Source organism: Takifugu rubripes, chromosome 22 (genome assembly GCF_901000725.2).
Source record: "Takifugu rubripes chromosome 22, fTakRub1.2, whole genome shotgun sequence".
Taxonomy (NCBI): domain Eukaryota; kingdom Metazoa; phylum Chordata; class Actinopteri; order Tetraodontiformes; family Tetraodontidae; genus Takifugu; species Takifugu rubripes.
In genome coordinates this window covers 10,736,937-10,754,448 of record NC_042306.1, presented here as the reverse complement: position 1 = coordinate 10,754,448, position 17,512 = coordinate 10,736,937, and the positions used below count along the sequence as shown (strand labels likewise).

Genomic DNA, 17,512 nt, shown 5'->3' with positions numbered 1-17,512 from the left:
CACACACACACACCCTGTCCATTAATGCACAGCAGAAAGACGTTCAGAAGAACCTTTTGATCCACAGGAAACTGAGAGAAGACACCATCAATATTCTGGGGGGAAAAAAGAAATGCCAGTGTTTTTCAAGCCTAATGAGAGTTAGCTATACACAAGTAACCACACACACACACACGACTTCCCTCCCAGTACATCAAATCACACGCAGCAAACAAAATGCTGATGGTGGTTAATGAGGCAGATGAGGTAGCTGCAGACGGGGAAAGAGGAGCCTGGGGAGGGGGGGGGGACAGCCCGGCCAGGGGCTACCAAACAGCTTCTGTCGACTAATAATGGCAACTCATTTAGGGTCCTGTTTTCAGGGGGACGGACAGCGAAGGCGCTAGTGTTGGAGGTGAAACGGATGCTGGCTTGAGTGCAAGAGAAGGGCCAGAAAGTTTAAAAATGTAAAGTTGGAACGCTGCTGGTTTCCAGGTGGGAACGTGTGATCTTTTCAAAACGACTCCGTGTTGCAGCCAATCATTCTTTGTGTACAGTGGCTGGTGGGCGATGTGTCAGCGGTCACCACGGCAACCAAGGAAAAATGGAGAGAAGGCTTGTTGTGGCCACCCCGAGATTCCAGAACTTTCATCCCGACAGATAAATCCGATCAGCTGGACTCTTCTGTCTCCTCGATGAGTCTTCGGTTTGAAAAAAAGAGATGTCGTTTGGCAAAAAGATGTAGAAAGTGACACGGTTCTGTGATCTTTCTGATCTGTCTGACTCCAGAGGTTATCGGTCCCAGATTTGTATGTCTCATCCTTTAAAACGGTAACAAAATCGCCAATTTTCTCCTCATCATGGGAGATGCTAACGACTCGTCCTCGCTAAGTATGTGGCTGTAGATTCATTTGCCGTTTTCCTTCTGCTTAACTGTCCACATGTTCCTTTGGGGCGATTACAATAGGATTGGTCTAAATGTGACACTTTTAGTGGGAGAGTTTCAGCACATAGCAAATAGCACTGAATCAGCAGGCGTCCCACAAGGGCCCCGTTTAGGTCCACTTTGCTAGCGCGAGCAGCGGTCCTTTTTAGTGTTAAAAGACACTCTTGTTGTATTGAAGAGGGCAGATCAAATTAAATCTTCATGTCTCGGCATCTCAGTGGGAGGTGAGGGTGGATTTTTGTCCTCAGATTAAGGCTGGCATAGAGCCGGCTAATCCTGCCGGCTCTTCCATGTGGGAGTGGCAGCGGGGTGCCTTTGCTGCGCGACCAGCCGTGATGCAATTTGTGTGAGATTGGCCTTTGCGCACACACACACACACACACACGCACGCACACAGACCTGCCAACACAAAGTCTAGATTTGTTTCGGGATTAAAGGCATCACTTCAATGAATGACATAATGCCACAGGCATTCCCACGGTAACCCTTGATTAGGTTGTTAGTATCTGTGTTGTGTGTGAGTGAGTGTGTGTGTGTGTGTGTGTGTATGTGTATGTGTTCTCTGAGCTCTTTTTGATTCTGTTCTTAATCTATTTCTCACCTCATCATCAAGGAAAGCCAACCACACACACTCACATGCACACTCTCTCTCAGACTAAGCAGCTGTCCGTGCTGGCCGGCCGTGGTCCTCATTATGGCGTCCAGTCAGTCGTATCCTGGCGCTCGCTCTTCCCCGCTGCTGCTGCTGCTGCTGCTGTTGGACAGGTACCATCTGACACACATTAGCCCGCTATTAATGACTTCCACTGCAGCTGTTATCACGCACGTTGGAAAAATATCCCCAGGGCGCAATTTTTTACATCCAGATGCCGTACCGCATCACCCGTTTACTCCAAAGCAGCGTGGAGCCCACGTTCCTGTCGTGGAAGCCCTCCGGGGGCGCCGCCCGACCCCAGACCCAAGCCGTCTGAGAGCTTCTCTCTGAGTCGTCTCTTCAGGAATGTGGACCCCCCACATCAGGCCCGCTGTTGAAAACCCGGCCGTGATTAACATTAATCCCACAAATCTGCTGACAAACAACACTAGCTCTGGATCTCCAACATCAGCAGCAGATGTTCCTGGCTGCGGCTCAGGAACGTGACGGAAGCAGGAGGGTCTGTTCTTCTTCATCATCCTTTCAGTTTTGTTTTAGCATTTCTAGTAACGAAAATGTGTTTTTTAAAATCTTAAAGTGTTATTTTAGTCACCGTTTCTGTTAAGGAAACTGAGATGTGAAACCGAACGGATGATGGTGAATAAAACCTTTGGTTTTGTGAAGGTTCAATCAGGCTGGTATTAAAGAGCTCTGCTGGGGTGCTGGGGGGAGCTTCTCTAGAAGGGATTTGATCTTAATTCATCACGAGAGGGATCAGTAATGCTGTATTAATAATGGTATTAATTAATCGGTCTTTTGCTCCCTTCTGTGCGTGGAGGGAAAAGTCAGCAGCACATCTGTAAGGAAAGCTTTGTCCTTCATCAGCCCTCCATCCTCCATCCCTCCATCTCATTAAGAATGGATAGGTGATCAATAGGAGAAGAAGGGGATTAGGATTAGAAATCAATGGCTTTGTTTTTGCCAGACTGAGAAAGATAAATACTGCCTTAAGACACTGGCAAGGCAGCTTCCTAGCTGCGTGTGAAAGGGCAGCGCGCCCCCTCCGCAGGACTGACAGGCATCTGCACACTTCCTATCTATCGTGGATTAAAATTAGCAACACGTGAGCGAAGGAGATTTTTTCCTTTCGTTTTGATGCCAAAATGGATGAAATCGGCAGTTTGGCCGCTGGTGTACAGTTTGATGAGGACGTGTGCTGCCTCTGTGGGGGCTGTGAGGAAGTGTGTGGCAAGGAATTCTGGGTAGGTGAGGCTTCACCTCCCACACAGAGAGTTGGAAACACAGAGCTTGCTTTGATCCGATGGCGTCCACACGAGCGCATCACACACGGCGCCTGCAGATGAAAGCAACGACCCCTTCTCACCCCGCAGACAAACACTTCGGCTTTATTATTTTTGCTCCTCGGTCCCTCAAACGGTTTACATGTGAGAGGAAATCAGAGCAGCATCACAGGAGGTTTCCCAGAACCGAGGAGACAGGATGCAGGAGGCCACCTGATACCTTCACTTCCCAGAAGTAAACCAAGAGTGGAAGCGCTGCACTTTCTGTCAGGATTCCTGTCTCCTGTCTGTTAGTTAAATGTAATTTTGGAACGAACTCCGTGTGATGGCAGGCGTCTGCAACCTTGTGTGCAGAGAGGGGGGATGTGAGGGCAGATCAGGATGGAGAGGGACAATTCCATTCCAGGACAATCGAGGCCACATTTTCTGATCCCCGTCCATCACGCTTTCAATCACAGGCCCGACATGGCTGACTCGTCAGCTTGAGTGCTGCTCTCGGCTGGCTAATACACATAAATGAATATAGTGGACACACACAAGGCCTCTCCATCTGTTTTCCTTTCATTCTTGGGTTTGTCTGTGCTGAGATCTTACTTGAAGTCATATTAGTCATTTCGTCATAATAAATCCACTACTTTTTAATGAAATGTCTTGTCGACTAAACAACAAAGCCATTAAGATTCCATTTCATCATCTGAGTGATGCATGCATAAGAATTCATTCGATTTTTAAAAAACAGAGAAAAACCTTCAGTAATTTATCTGCTTTGATGCTGTGTTTGCATGTTGTATCTTAACTAAATATTCCAGACGTTGTGCTGCCATCTAGTGGACAACTGACACTCGTGCAGCTTATATTCGAAAGTTAAGGTTTTGACAACATTTAACCCACTTTTTTTAAAACATATAATCTTTATTTTTATTGTGTTTACACAGTGATCTTAAACAGTTGGATACCAGGCAGAGTAGCTTCAGTAATAACGCACCACTAAGTTACAGCAGTACTGCCAGGTTCCATCACGTCCAGGAGAGGAAAAATGCTGGTGACAAACATCAGACTTTGGGCACTAATTCATGATTAATCCACTGGTTTGGATGGGAGGGTGTTTAGGGGCAGCTTCTGTACCCACGTGCACACAGCCGACATGCTTTAGCTGGTTCAGACCGTACTTTGAATATGTGACAAACGGACATCTCTGTCTCCCAAATGGCATGCAAAGACGTGCGCAGACACGGACACAGGGGCACAAAATCATTTACATGCATGCGTTTGATCATATGCACTCGAGTCACAACAATAATAGCTCTGTTCTCTGTTTGCTGCCTCTTGGTTCTGAATCAATCCAAAGGAAATGTACACTTAAAAGTCTTGTTTGGTCACAATGAAATACTCTTTTTTTTAACAACATGTTCTCTTTTGACTGAAATCTATCTTTTAGAATCAATATCAGTCAGACAATAAGGCATTTGGAACACGTTTTAAGAATTCCTACTCGGACCCCCAGAGAAAACAATAGCGTTTGTACATAAACACACCATACAATACAGGTGATTTGTTCTTTTAATGTTTAGAAAATGCTAAATGTTGACGAGTAACGACAAAATAGGAAGAACTACATAGATCTGCAGCGACACGTACACGATATAAAGTGCTTGAAAATTGAATATGGTACAAATGACACTATTAAATAGCCGTGAAGCAACAGTAGTAGCACTGGTCCACGTCTTGCATAGACGGAGCTGTCGCGATGCTGCATGATTCAGAGACTCGGCAGGACTGCAGAAATACCTGCTGGACAGCCCCCCCCCACACACACACACACACACCCACACCCACTCGGTTGCTGCTTCACGCCTTGCATTGTGGGGACCGTCGTGCACTTGCAGTTGCATGGCTGTTTGGGTTGTTCCAACTTTGCCTGCGGTGAGAGAAGCTGCAGCTGTCACTGCTGCCGGTTACTGAAAGAGCAGAAAAGCGGTGGGATGAGTGGATGGAAGGGAAATCAGGTTAAAGGGACAAAGGAAGTTACTGGACACTCACTGTCTCACTGTCGCCGTCCGAGCCTCTTCTGGAGTCGCCCTGCAGGGAGGAGTACACCCAGCTCTGATCCTCCTGGTTCTGCTGGCAATGCATCAGCCAGCAGGGGGCGGCAGAGAGCGCAAACAGGAGAAAGATCAGAAACGGACTATTCCAGAGTTATTCTAGCAACTAAACTCAATTTATTTTGCAAATGAATGCTTTTACAGTTTTAGGAAAAGTTGCTTTCGGTTTTTGCTGACAGAACATGAACTGCTTCGCCATACTGCAGAATTTACATTAAAAATAAATCCATTATATCATAAAAGTTTCTATTACAGGTGAAAGATGATTTTGAAACAGTTTTGGTATAAAAAGCTGTAATTGCTCTGCAGATTTCCTCATTAAACGTTATACAGCAACCCTCTTTTCTGTGGCTTCCAGTCTCTAAGAGTCTGGCTCTGGGGTCGCTTAAAGCACAGAACCAATCCAAACCCACATTCCAGGTTTCATCAAAAAGGCTTTGTCAGTTCAAGACCAGCAGATGAAAGGTCAGAACCTTGAAAGCCTGTTTGGATGAGAAGTAAAATATCTTCAAGATTGAAAGAGAAAAAAATGCAGGGAGGAAAAAAAAAGATTTATTTTAACATTCACTACTAAAATGACGGTGGATGCTTTAAATGCACAAGATGGGCCTTCAGAAGATGCAAAGGTGAGAATTTAACACTAAAATATATATATATATATATATATCGGTTTTTAAAAACCAGCATGGTCTGATTTCTATTAAAGATCCTCGTGCATCTGTTCCTGCAGTGATGGACCAGGGAACCAATGAGTCCAGCTACGTCTGTGACAACTTACGCTGTAGCTGGAGCTCGAGTTTAGCTTACGCCGGCCGAGAACAGGAGAGTACACCCAATATCTGCCGTCTGCATACTGATGAATGGACACACACACACACACACACATAAATCAACTCACAAATGAGAAATAAATGGAAAGAAGATGATAGTATTGACAAAATAAGGAAACTGAGAATGGAGACTGGAGACAACACTGGCAGGACACATGATTGACAGATATGAAGACAGGAAACACGAGCCCAGTGTTCCCAGTGTTCCCAGTGTTTCTAAAGCACGATTAGCTGCAACCCATAGCAAACCGCAGAGACATGAGAAACCCCCCCCCCCCACACACTCCCCCGCAGGCGAGGGAACAAAACAACACCATGATGACACCGGAACTCACAAAGTAAATGTCAGAGACGAGCGCTTCTCCATCCAGGGAGTTTTGGCTGCTGCACGCCGACAGCTGACTGGACGCCGCGCGCGGGGGCACCTGGGGGCTCGGGGGGGAGGAGGCGGAGAGGGGTGTGGAGGAGAGGTGACAAGAGGGCGGGCGGGAGGAGGCCGGGCAGATGGGAGTGAAGGCCGAGGCGGGAGGGAGGGTGGAGGAGGCCGCGGGGAGCGCCGCAGACCGCCCGGCCGAGGCGGGAGGGGGGAGGGTGGAGGAGGCCGGGGGGGAGGAGGAGAGCGGGTTGGCGGATGGACGAATGGGCGAAGCGAGCGCGGAGGATGGCTGGGCGGCGGACGGAGGGGTGGAGGAGGGAGGAAGCGCGGTGGAGGGCGACGGAGCGCTGGAGGGGGCGACGGCGGGTGTGACGGCGTCGGGCGGAGGATCGGGCGACAGGTGTCCCGGAGACGTGTCGGTCAGCTGAGTCAGCTCTGTCGACTTGGGGATTTTACTGGAACAACAAAGGCACCGTTACACACTGCCGGGGTGTTGTTACACCAGGCGACCGCTGTACCTCAGCTCCACCTCCACCGTGATGGTGTCCTGCTTTTCCTCGTACACCTCCATCCTCCGTGACCTGAACAGGCGCAGGGGTGAGTCAGCATCGCTGCCTTAGCAGGACGTCAGCGCTAGTACGGTGCTCACCTGGATATGCACGGCGAGTGCGTCTGCCTGCGGTAGCGCGGGTGCTCCGGGGTGTCGAAGGGGGTGGTGGTTCTGGAGTTGTTGGAGGACAGCGTGGTCGTGATAGACGCTGTCGTCGCGTCCTCAAAGGAGGAATTAGTGCACGGCGGCTCTTTCCCTGATACACGCCAACCCCAAAAATCAGAATGAAACATATTTAAGGGATTAAAATGGATGCTTTAGACAAGAAAAACTTGTGGGCTACCATTGTCCTCCATCATCAGGAAGGCATGGACCCCTCGCAGGCTCTCCAGGTTGTCCTGGTTGTCCTGGTTTTCCTGTCTGTCGTCCGTAAGGGAGGGGCGCTGCCCAGTGGAACCCGCCCCGCCGCCGGACTTGGACAGAGTCCCCCGACCTCTCTTGGAGGGAGACGAACGGAGTGCTGTGAAGGCAGAGAGCTGACTCCAAATGTGTCCCAACACAACAGGAACAATGGGAACAACAGGAAGAACAGGAAGAACAGGAGCAAGAGGAGCATCAGGAGCAACAGGAACAAGAGGAACAACAGGAACAAGAGGAACAACAGGAGCATCAGGAGCAACAGGAGCAAGAGGAACAACAGGAGCATCAGGAGCAACAGGAGCAACAGGAACAACAGGAACAACAGGAACAACAGGAGCAACAGGAGCAACAGGAACAACAGGAGCAACAGGAGCAACAGGAACAACAGGAACAGCAGGAGCAACAGGAACAACATGAGCAACAGGAACAACAGGAGCAACAGGAGCAACAGGAACAACAGGAATAACAAGAACAACAGGAGCAAAAGGAGCAACAGGAACAACTGGAGCAACAGGAACAACAGGAGCAACAGGAGCAACAGGAATAACAAGAACAACAGGAGCAAAAGGAGCAACAGGAACAACGGGAGCAACAGGAACAACAGGAGCAACAGGAACAACAGGAGTAACAGGAACAACAGGAACAGCAGGAGCAACAGGAACAAGAGGAGCAACAGGAACAACAGGAGCGACAGGAACGACAGGAACAACAGGAACAACAGGAGCAACAGGAACAACAGGAGCAACAGGAAAAACAGGAGCAACAGGAGCAACAGGAACAACAGGAGCAACAGGAACAACAGGAGCAACAGGAGCAACAGGAACAAGAGGAGCAACAGGAACAACAGGAGCAACAGGAGCAACAGGAACAAGAGGAGCAACAGGAACAACAGGAGCAACAGGAGCAACAGGAACAACAGGAGCAACAGGAACAACAGGAGCAACAGGAGCAACAGGAACAAGAGGAGCAACAGGAACAAGAGGAGCAACAGGAGCAACAGGAACAACAGGAATAACAAGAACAACAGGACCAAGCGTTCAGACTCACAGCAGCTCCTCCTGAAGACGACAGTGCTGCTGAACTTCAGGAATCTCTCAGCGTAGAAACCGGGTCTATGGACTGACACAGTGTCCTGTGGGGGTCGGAGGGGGGGTTTAGGTTTACATCACTGGCTGCTGAGACGGACACAGGAAAAGAGGAAGAGGCTCACCCCGTCGTGGATCAGGGACTTCCACGTGTGCTCCATCTTCTTGATGAGCCTGTCCAACAAGACGAGCGATTTATTTGAACCTGTTATATCAACATATCTAAAGAGAGACCCTGAACGCACCATCAGTGTTGGACGAGCGACACTTAAAGATTAACAGGATATAAATACTTTGTGTCTAATCAGGTGACATTTTCACGTGTTTTCTAGCTGACGTCGTCAAATCCAGTTCACGAGGACCGACTCCAGCGGTCGGCGCTCCGTTTCTGACCTGTAGGACTGCAGGATGTCAATGATGCCAATGAAGAGCAGGAGGTTCTCCCCTTTCCCCCCCACAGCTGGGATTCCCCCCATCCTGCAGACAGAGAAGAGGACCTCTGCATTACTGGCGGACCCCCACCACAGCGGCAAACTAAACCCGGCCACTCACGTGTCATCGTGGTCCAGCGTGTCCCTGCAGGTGGAGCTGCCCTGTATTGACTCCATCACCGTGGAGTACAGGGATCTCTGAGGGGCGCGCCTCTTCTCCTCGCCGCCCCCCGCCGGCGAGCCCGCCGGCTGGTGCTCCCGCTCCGCCTGGGTCTTGTTGTGGACCCCCAGCAGTAAACTGTAGTCCATGATTTTAAAGCTTTCAAGAACCTGAAACCATAAATATGATCCAGATAAACCGTTGATACGCAATGCACGAGGTTAATGGTCAAGCGAGGACAATAATGTCCTCCATGTCCCTCACCAGGCAGTCCCTCTGCAGGGTTTTGATCAGAGCGCTGTACGTGTCCTGGTCCAGAGTGAGGCCTTCGGGAACGTCACTCAGGAAGTCCAGGTCTTTGAAGGTGGGCTTGGATTTCTCCCGCTCCTTCTTGGAAGCTCGTCTCTTGTACGTGGAGCCCTTCAGGTCGAACTTGAGGTGCATGCGCACTGAGCGCGGCAGGATGTTGTTCATCACCACAACCCTGATGTTTTTGCCCCCGCACTGGACGCAGTAGAGGCCGAAGAACTTGGGCAGCAAAGTCCGGGGATTCTGGTTCAGGTTCTGGAAGCACAACCAGCGCGTCCCATGACTTCGGTCCGTCCTGTAGCTCGGCCGTGTTTGTTTTAGCGCCTGCACCTGCCAGAGAGCGTGACCCACCCACAGCCCTCCACCCATCATGTGCACGCCCGCTGAACCACTTAAGGAGTACTTAACCCGGACCCGGGTCAAGTACAGCCGGGTCGCTTGGCTCAATTACAAAGTCACTTGGTGACGTAACTGCTGGCGCTGGCAACCCCAACAGGGAAGGATAAGGGGGATAAAGAGGGCTCCAAATCTCTGACCACTGCCACCATAACAAGAACACATGGCCAGCACACGGCGGGTTAGCCAGCACGCGGCGGGTTAGCCAGCGAGCTAACTTCTGCTCGGATTCAAACCAAAGAAAGGGGTTCAGTTTGTGGGTGGAATCCCCAGGTTGACTCACCATGTAGTATCCAGGAAGAAGCTTCTGTAAGAACTCGGCCTCTTTGTGCTGGACGGTCTTGATGATGAACTCATCGTCGCGCGTCACGTAGAAAATGGAGCCGCTGGCTCCCGGGTTTGTCAGCTCGATGAGGGACTCGTTACAGAGTGAATACTGACAAGAGAAGGAGGGATAAAGACCAGAGATGAGTCCAAAGGCGCCGTACTGAAGGGAATGCTTTCAGGTACAAATGCTGATAACTGTGGGCCAAACCAAGTTAAAGTGGAGAAGTGGGCCCCCCTTTCTACAGAAGGGGGGGGGGGGGGGCTCATCCAGAGGGTGAGGAAACCGAAACCACAAAAACACTCCAAGTTAAACTGATTCTGAGGGCAAGAGCGGCTCATTTTGACATAATCTGGCAGAGAAGACCAAGCTTTAGCCAGCACAGTGCACTTACAGTGCTAACCCAGCCCCCCCCCCCCCCCCCCCCCCCCCCGCAAACACCATGTGAACCATGTGCACAAACACGAGCAACAGCCTGACGGGCTGCCATTACAGTAGGTGCAGTTTAAGAAGGAAAGCTTTAGCCTCTAATCTCCCCCTGACACAGGAAGGACCTTAAACAGAGTGTGTGTGCATCCATGTGGGTGTGTGAGCGTGCGCGCGTGCGTGCCCGTGTGGAGTGAGGAAGCAACAGTTAACACTTTTAAGCAAATAACTGTAAATGCATCTAAAGGCACCAATGCGAGCGGCACCGGGGGAGGGTGACCTCACCAGGTAGTCGTCCGGCCGGATCCCGAACAGCTCGCGGAAGTAGCGGAAGGCCACGGGGGCGTAGGTTTTGAACCTGAAGTCTGAAAAGTGGTGGGCGGGCGTCAGGTTACTGCCTTCGCTGTTTGGAGGAAGGGAGAACGGAGGAGAGATTAGAAAGGGGGGGAGGAAATATCGGAGGAGCGGCGGATGGTGCAAACGCGCCTGGGGAAGAAGATGCTCTCCACCACGTAGAAGTCCTGCATCAGCACGTCCCTCTCGGGTTTGGAGCTCAGGTTGCCGACGGTGTAGCCGATGCCCAGCTGGATGGCCCCCTGCAGAGCAGAGGAGGCGGTCTGGGGGCAGAGAGCAGGGCAGGGAGACGTCAAAGGCGATGACCAGACAGACAGACGGACAGAAAGAGCCAGAAACACGCGTGCCTTCTTGTAGGTCGTCTCCCCAGAGGCATCTACCCTCCTGTGGCCAATCTTCTTCTCGTGGGTCGGACCCGCTCCTAGCGGAGACGGCATCTGATGAGAGACAGAGAGTCTGAGTTGGCTGCGCACCGATGTGGACTGAAGACGTCCAATGTGAAGCGTCTCACCTCTGCTAGCTGAGTCTTCTTGGCTGGATCTGGAGAGAGGGGAGATGAGAACTGATCCGGTGAGCAGAACATGGGGGCGCTGCACGAGTTTAGCTCTTTATCTAAAAAACTGTACCTCTAAACCCATTTCTGTGTGTCGGATTGACTAACCTTCTTGAAGAAAAGTGGAACTTTGACGACACGGAACCTCACAAATGTTAAATAAAGTTGCGACTGACTCACCGGTGGACGAGTTTGGAACCTGGAGGAGCCGCCTGCTAATCCAGAAGCCCTGACATTCAGTAGTCAGACCCTGAAGAGCACACTGCCTTGCCTATTCCTAGGACCAGCCAGTGCTGTACCCAGGATGTAAAGAACCATTGGATTGACTTCCGTCCTAATCTGACTGCTGCCGCGGCGCCAACCAATCACACTGCAGGATTAGGAAGGAATCTTTCCCACAGTGACATCAAGGTTGGACTACTCTGTGTGGGCCTAAACCAGTAAGAAGCGAGGAGGAGAGGAGGCGGTTTATATTCCAGGTCGTGCGAGGCTGACGGCTCGTTTACTACTGCACACGATGAGCCGAGCACATCCGAGCACGGTCTTCAACGCTCAAACCAACACATCAGTGAGAACACACTGCTGCTAAATGCTAATGCGGCTAACGCTCAAATCTGTAGCAAAACAGGTGTAACAACTACAAATGCCAAAAAAATAAAACTCTGAGCGAAATCTGGTGATCTATGACTTGGCCTTAAGGTTCACACATGCAATCGGACTAATCGTGCCAACAAATGGATCATTCATTAAGATCACAACGTTTTATTGATGGCCTTTGTTTAGATACAGTAACAGGAACACCTGTAACAATCAGATTAGGGCTGCGTCAAAGCCTGTCTGGGAAAACAATGAGTATGCACACACACACACACACACACACACACACACACATGCTCTCTCTCTCTCTCTGGGGATTAGGGTCAATCCAGAATAAAGTGCCACAGAGGACGAAGTCAGTGGTGAAACCCCGGTGGACATGAAACAAATACTCCCAGAAGAATGCTAGAGAAAATGAGCAAACGTATATTCACAACGCGTCCGCTTGTATTCTAACGTGCACTTTCTCCGTTTTTGGAGGCCTCGAATCTCCATGCGTCTTTGTCGTAGCAAAGAGGATTACAGTTATCTCCACCCCCCCGCCCCCCCCCACCCCCCCAAAGAAAATGCTGGCCTGTTGTTGTGACATTAATGTGACACTAAATGCTGGTGTAGATTATTACAGCAGAGAAGGTCTCAAGACCTTCTCAGAAGTATAATCTGGTGGATTTAATAATCATATGCTCACAAACACACATATTATGTGTGTACATGACTGTGTGTGCATATTATTCTAAAGAGAACTTCGGTTTTCTGCCCTTTTATATATGCTCCAAAAACCGTCACATACATTTTTCCTGTAACACACACAGCTGCCGGGGATCAGTGTGTACCTAGAATTGCATATCAGATTACATAAAGCACTCTCCAGATTTACCCACCAAGAGGAAGAGATGGTGAGAATTTATGAAAACACGCATTGGACCGCGCAGAGCAGTCACATGACACACGAGACCATTTCCATGACTGCAACCCAGTTCTGCATCAATACCCCAAATCCTGGCTTTGATTCCTGCGATGTAAATGTGTCACGGCAACAGAACGTGACGCCACGTTGAAACTGAACAGCATCTCACGCTGGTCTGCCATATTTTGCTGTGGGAAAGATCCCCCGCAGATGCTAATGTCAAACTAATGGATTTCCCTGCAGCATTGTCATTAAAAAGCTGCGGTCTACTATTCTGTCACAATATTCCAATATAGGAAACATTATAAATTAATAGATTTTTTAAAAATCTGTTTTACTTTTGCCTTTGTTTTAGGGTATTTATCCCGTTTCCAGGCTATTACCAGCACATTTAGTGATTTATGTTTGGTATTCTGTCACCATCAGTGCTCCATGATGGCTGCAGTCCGCCTGCAAGTGTGTTTGTTCTAGAGTTGAGAGCTGAAGCTTCTGAGCAGCTCTGCAACACCACTAGGACTCATTCCCATGCGCTTGGTGTTTGTGGACCCTGCAGGAGCCCACGACACCATCAGCTGTCAGCGGCCACCAGCATCGGCGGGATGGCGAGATGCTGGTCACGCACCTGCTGCAGCTGATTTACCGGTACTGGTATTTCTTTTAAGGTCTAACCGCGAAGGATATACGAACCTGGGTCCTCCAGGTCCATCTGCAGACTCGTCCTCCCGTCCTCCCCGGACTCCGCGCTCTCCGCGTCCATCTCGTGATGGTGGAATCCTCAGTCGGCCCGGATGAGAGCTGATCTGATTTGAAATGCTGTCATCTCGCCCTCGACGCGGCTTAACGCTCCCGATGCGTCGGAGGGGCCTGCACACGCACGCATGGTCGTCGCCGCGCGTCGACGGAGGCGGCGGCACGATCGAGCGGCGATGCTGGTCGTCGCTGCCATGGATGCGCGTCATCAGCCGATACGACCCCCCCTCACCACACGCATCATTATAATTGAGCAAATAAAGACTTGTTATTACACTTAGAGGTAAAAACGTTTGCCCCCGTACCCATCTATAGAAGAGTAAACAATAAACCCAAATTATTACGCACACGGCTCATAAGCAAATAAAACATTTACTGAAAAAAAGTCGTTTAAATGTAAATAAAAATAAATAAAATACAGGTCGATTAAATAATACTAATTTTGCTGAGACAAATATTTTCTTAAGTTATAAGCAGTTATACATTTTATCAGATGAAAACATTAATTTCAATTTATTTAAATTCAATTTTTTATCATTTTTAATGATTTAAGTAGAAGCGGAACCAAGTTCTTGGCGCCTGTCAGGGACGGGCTGTTTATGAGGTGACACCGCAGCGTCGCTGCAGGTTGAAGTTGGATATTTGGGTTTTCTAGCTACCGTGTTAACGCGCCTAACAGGGAATGTGTTCCTTTTTACCTTTAATTACGATCATTTACATACATTAACTTCAGAACACTTCTCAAAGGTACACACTTTTTCCCCGTTGTTACTTTATTACTCAGTTCTCTTGGTGTCAACACTAAAGAGGTAAAAAAAAAAAAAAAAAAAACCCATAGTCATTACAAGTTAATCCTTTGTCAAATTTTTATTTCTCAGGAGTTAGTCCATGATTTTATAGACATCAAGTACAAATAAAAGTTTGAGTATTGTTTTTTTTTTTTAAACACCATGAAGGAAAAACGTGTTGCTTAGTATTTAGAGGCGGAATGGCTGTAGAAGTGGAGTGAAGAGTGTTACTATCAGCATTAGCTAATGAACGTCCTCTCGGATGGTTTTATCGACTCAGAGTGAGACTTATGGTGGTGAGTTGCACGCCAAGCATCATCGGGCCCGTCCTCCCCATTGTTGAGTTTGCAGACGGGCCGTCACAGGTCCACACACACGCCCACACAGAGACCGATAATTCCAGGAGAGAGTTCAGTAGCCAAAGATGGTGAAGTTACAGGTAAGTTGGGAGATCCTTCTCCACTACCTGTGATGACAAAGCAAAACTGTTACTGACTGTAAAAGCTCACAAAGCTCAGAATTAGTGCTCAGAAGCACAAGCTAACGCCACTCACAGCGGGATCATCTAGAGGAGCATATCGCTTCACCACTTCTCCCTCTCTGTTAATCAGAAACTGCAGAGGAAGACATGTATTAACTCAATGTGCACGTTTCTAAAGTCAATAAAGGGGAAAAACTACTTTACCTTTGTGAAATTCCATTTGATGTTACTGTGAAGACAGTTAAAAGACAATATATGTTTTAAACATGACATAATATTCTCTCTAGAATGAAAATATGAGATAGCGCTGAAAAATTGGGTGGAGAATGGAGCAGCGCAACGCGACATAACATGTAGACGGGTTGTGTTTTAGATGTGGCTACCGCTGCCCTTATTTTAATGCATGTAAAGTTATAGAAGTGATAGCTGAGGTAGGTCATTTGAATAGAAATTCCAACCTTCACACTGAAACCTGTTAGATCCTTTAAAGTAAAATTAGTTGTGTTTTAAACTGCATGACATCATGCTGGTCATGTCCTCAAAGGTCAGGGTTCAAACTAATGTCAAATGATAGCATGAAAACCTCCAGCACGAACCTGGCTGAGCTGCTTTGCTCACACAAAGACAAGATCTGGTTTTTGTTTTAGGTTATGAATAACTCACTTTCCCAGGGTTCCTTTGCCTTTGGGCTGTGCCTTCATCCACTTCCACAGAGGGTGCGCCTTGTCTCCATTCACGTCAATTTTAGCAAAGAGGTCATATTTAGCGTTGAACCCGTTTGCAAACTCTTTAATCTCTGCGTTGGTCCCCGGCTCCTGCGTCAAAGAAAACAATGCAGCTTGTGTGAAACTGTGAATGCTCATTAATAGAGTAGGAAAATATCCGTCAACACCCTTTAGTTCTTCAAAAAGGAAAGTGTCACATTAGCTGGGTTTCATTTCCCTGTTTTAATGTTAAAACTGGTGATTCAACAAAATGTCCATCACAGCATAAATACTCACAAAGAGGGTTTTAACTGCCAGTATTAAACAAAATGTTTTAGATTTCTTGCAAGTGGTTCAAATATCATTTCTGGAAACAGGTACAGATCTCTACATGTTCTTAATTTAACTGTAATTAGTTGTCGGAACTTGCCTGTCCACCAAACTGGTTGCACGGGAAGCCCAGGATGGATAAACCTTTCTCAGCGTAGGAGGCGTGCATTTCCACAAGCTGAGTATAGTTCACCCTGGTCTTTCCTCATTTAGAGGCTACGTTTACGATGATGCACACCCTCCCTCTGGAAAAAGAAAAGCAGATGAAAGCTTTTATGAATTGGCCAAACCACGACTTAACGTGTCAAAGGGACGCGTGCAAGTTCACCTGTATTTTTCGAGAGACGTCTCATTTCCATCTATATCAAAAGCAGAGAACTCGTATATGGACTTGGCGCTCTGCCAGTCCACCGCCTGAGCACACTGGAATGAAAAACACAACCGAAGGTGAGTGAACGCTGGCAACGGCCTGAAGAGATACAGCTGCGTTGTGGGCAAAGTCTGAGAAGTTGTCCGTGAAGCACAGTTATAATCAAGCAGGAGGAAGATGAATCAGATAAGCATGATGTAATCCAGACAAGTTCACCTCTGTTCTCCTCCCTCAGTGAACTTTAACCCGTTGCACTCACAATCAAACCCTGATTAATCATCTGCTCGTGCTCCATTATTGCGTGCAGATACTGGAGATTATTTAACTTTCAAACAATAACCAAATGTAGACGTCCTGTAGAACTTTCTCCTCTTAAATTTTTCCCCTTGGAACGAATGTGTTTTCTACTGACCCAGATTGGAACTTTGAAAACACTTTTCGAACAGCACCGATGCCTTCAATTGAATTTAACTTTATTTATACAGCGTCTGCTCCAAATCACAACGGTCTGTGGGCGCCATACAGAAGAATCAATAGCATAAATTCAGCACAAAAATTTTCCTGAAGATAATACTGTAACTGGAACGCATCAGACAAAAACGTCGTTCCTCAATACACAAAAGAAAAAGGAATCATTTATGTGGCCACTGAGGCCACTAATATTGCCACTATTACGCGGAGCTAGCTTTAACTGGCGGATCGACGTCGGACGAATTTGTCTGTTACACACCGTTCAAAAATAGAATAAACACGACCTGCGAGTTATTCAACATGCGAGTAGAGGACATGAATACATGAGGAGCAACAGACAAAGTCAGAAATCGGAGAAAAACGGTGTAACGCCTCGCTTACATACCATAGTTTTAGACAGCGGTAGTCGGCTCCCGACCAGACCCAACAACAACGTCGTTCTGCGGACCCACATGACGACGGACCCACTGGATGACGGCTTGTCACTTTAACCACGCCCACTTGGTGTCATACCCCGCCCACTTAATGTAACGCCACGCCCACTCGTAGTTATTGAAATTGGCTCTTCTCTTTATATTGCAGAAATATTGCTATGGGTAAATTAAATTAAGGTTAAAATTAGCATGCTTATCCCTATATCGTTTTGCTGTACAATGTATGCTATTTTGTAACTTAGATTTAGTATATATATACCTTAATATAAGTGTATTTAACAGATTAAACAGATTTAACAGATTAAAGAAAAGCAGCTTGATGGGGGAACAGGAGACACATTTTCTTCCTTCCCATCTGCCCGATCCATGTTTTTACTCGTTCACCTGGGATCACGTGACGGGATCTCCTGGGAAATGTAGAGTAAGATCCTGCCTAAACATGTGGTGTGATGGCAAATGATCTGCTGCCATGGAAACATTGGAATACAAGTTCTCTCTCTCTC

General features: G+C 48.0%; 2 protein-coding genes across 3 annotated transcripts; both read right to left on the bottom strand.

Moving 5' to 3' along the window:
• Positions 1-3,712: 3,712 nt before the first annotated feature.
• Positions 3,713-13,642, bottom strand: LOC101071396 (phosphatidylinositol 4-phosphate 5-kinase type-1 gamma-like). Of its 2 annotated transcripts, none has more exons than XM_011616538.2 (17): positions 13,369-13,642; positions 11,136-11,164; positions 10,972-11,061; positions 10,757-10,887; positions 10,556-10,673; positions 9,803-9,955; positions 9,079-9,378; positions 8,776-8,984; positions 8,617-8,700; positions 8,349-8,397; positions 8,186-8,270; positions 7,062-7,238; positions 6,818-6,974; positions 6,687-6,749; positions 6,128-6,623; positions 4,901-4,981; positions 3,713-4,818 (listed from the first exon to the last, which is right to left on the bottom strand). In XM_011616538.2, the coding sequence occupies exons 1-17, from the start codon at positions 13,436-13,438 to the stop codon at positions 4,816-4,818; spliced, it is 2,295 nt and encodes a 764-aa protein (XP_011614840.2). In that variant the 5' UTR covers positions 13,439-13,642; the 3' UTR covers positions 3,713-4,815. The 2 variants fall into 2 exon arrangements, with proteins under 2 accessions (XP_011614840.2, XP_029687446.1); XM_029831586.1 differs by having other exon boundaries at positions 3,714-4,818; positions 4,901-4,978.
• A 641-nt stretch (positions 13,643-14,283) lies between these two features.
• Positions 14,284-17,092, bottom strand: LOC101066389 (phospholipid hydroperoxide glutathione peroxidase-like). Its single transcript, XM_011616532.2, has 7 exons — positions 16,961-17,092; positions 16,063-16,157; positions 15,835-15,979; positions 15,364-15,515; positions 14,905-14,929; positions 14,774-14,833; positions 14,284-14,685 (listed from the first exon to the last, which is right to left on the bottom strand). Exons 1-7 carry the CDS (start codon positions 17,027-17,029, stop codon positions 14,653-14,655), a joined length of 579 nt encoding a protein of 192 aa, XP_011614834.2. The 5' UTR covers positions 17,030-17,092; the 3' UTR covers positions 14,284-14,652.
• Between the last annotated feature and the right edge of the window lie 420 nt (positions 17,093-17,512).

Bases quoted from the DNA above. Each gene is read 5' to 3' on its own strand.
- LOC101071396 (XM_011616538.2), bottom strand. From the start codon at position 13,438: ATGGACGCGGAGAGCGCGGAGTCCGGGGAGGACGGGAGGACGAGTCTG. The intron at 9,379-9,802 runs GTGAGTCAACCT...TTGTGCTTCCAG, and splicing joins TTCTTCCTGGATACTACATG to AACCTGAACCAGAATCCCCG. The intron at 8,398-8,616 runs GTCAGAAACGGA...CTTGTTGGACAG, and splicing joins GACATCCTGCAGTCCTACAG to GCTCATCAAGAAGATGGAGC.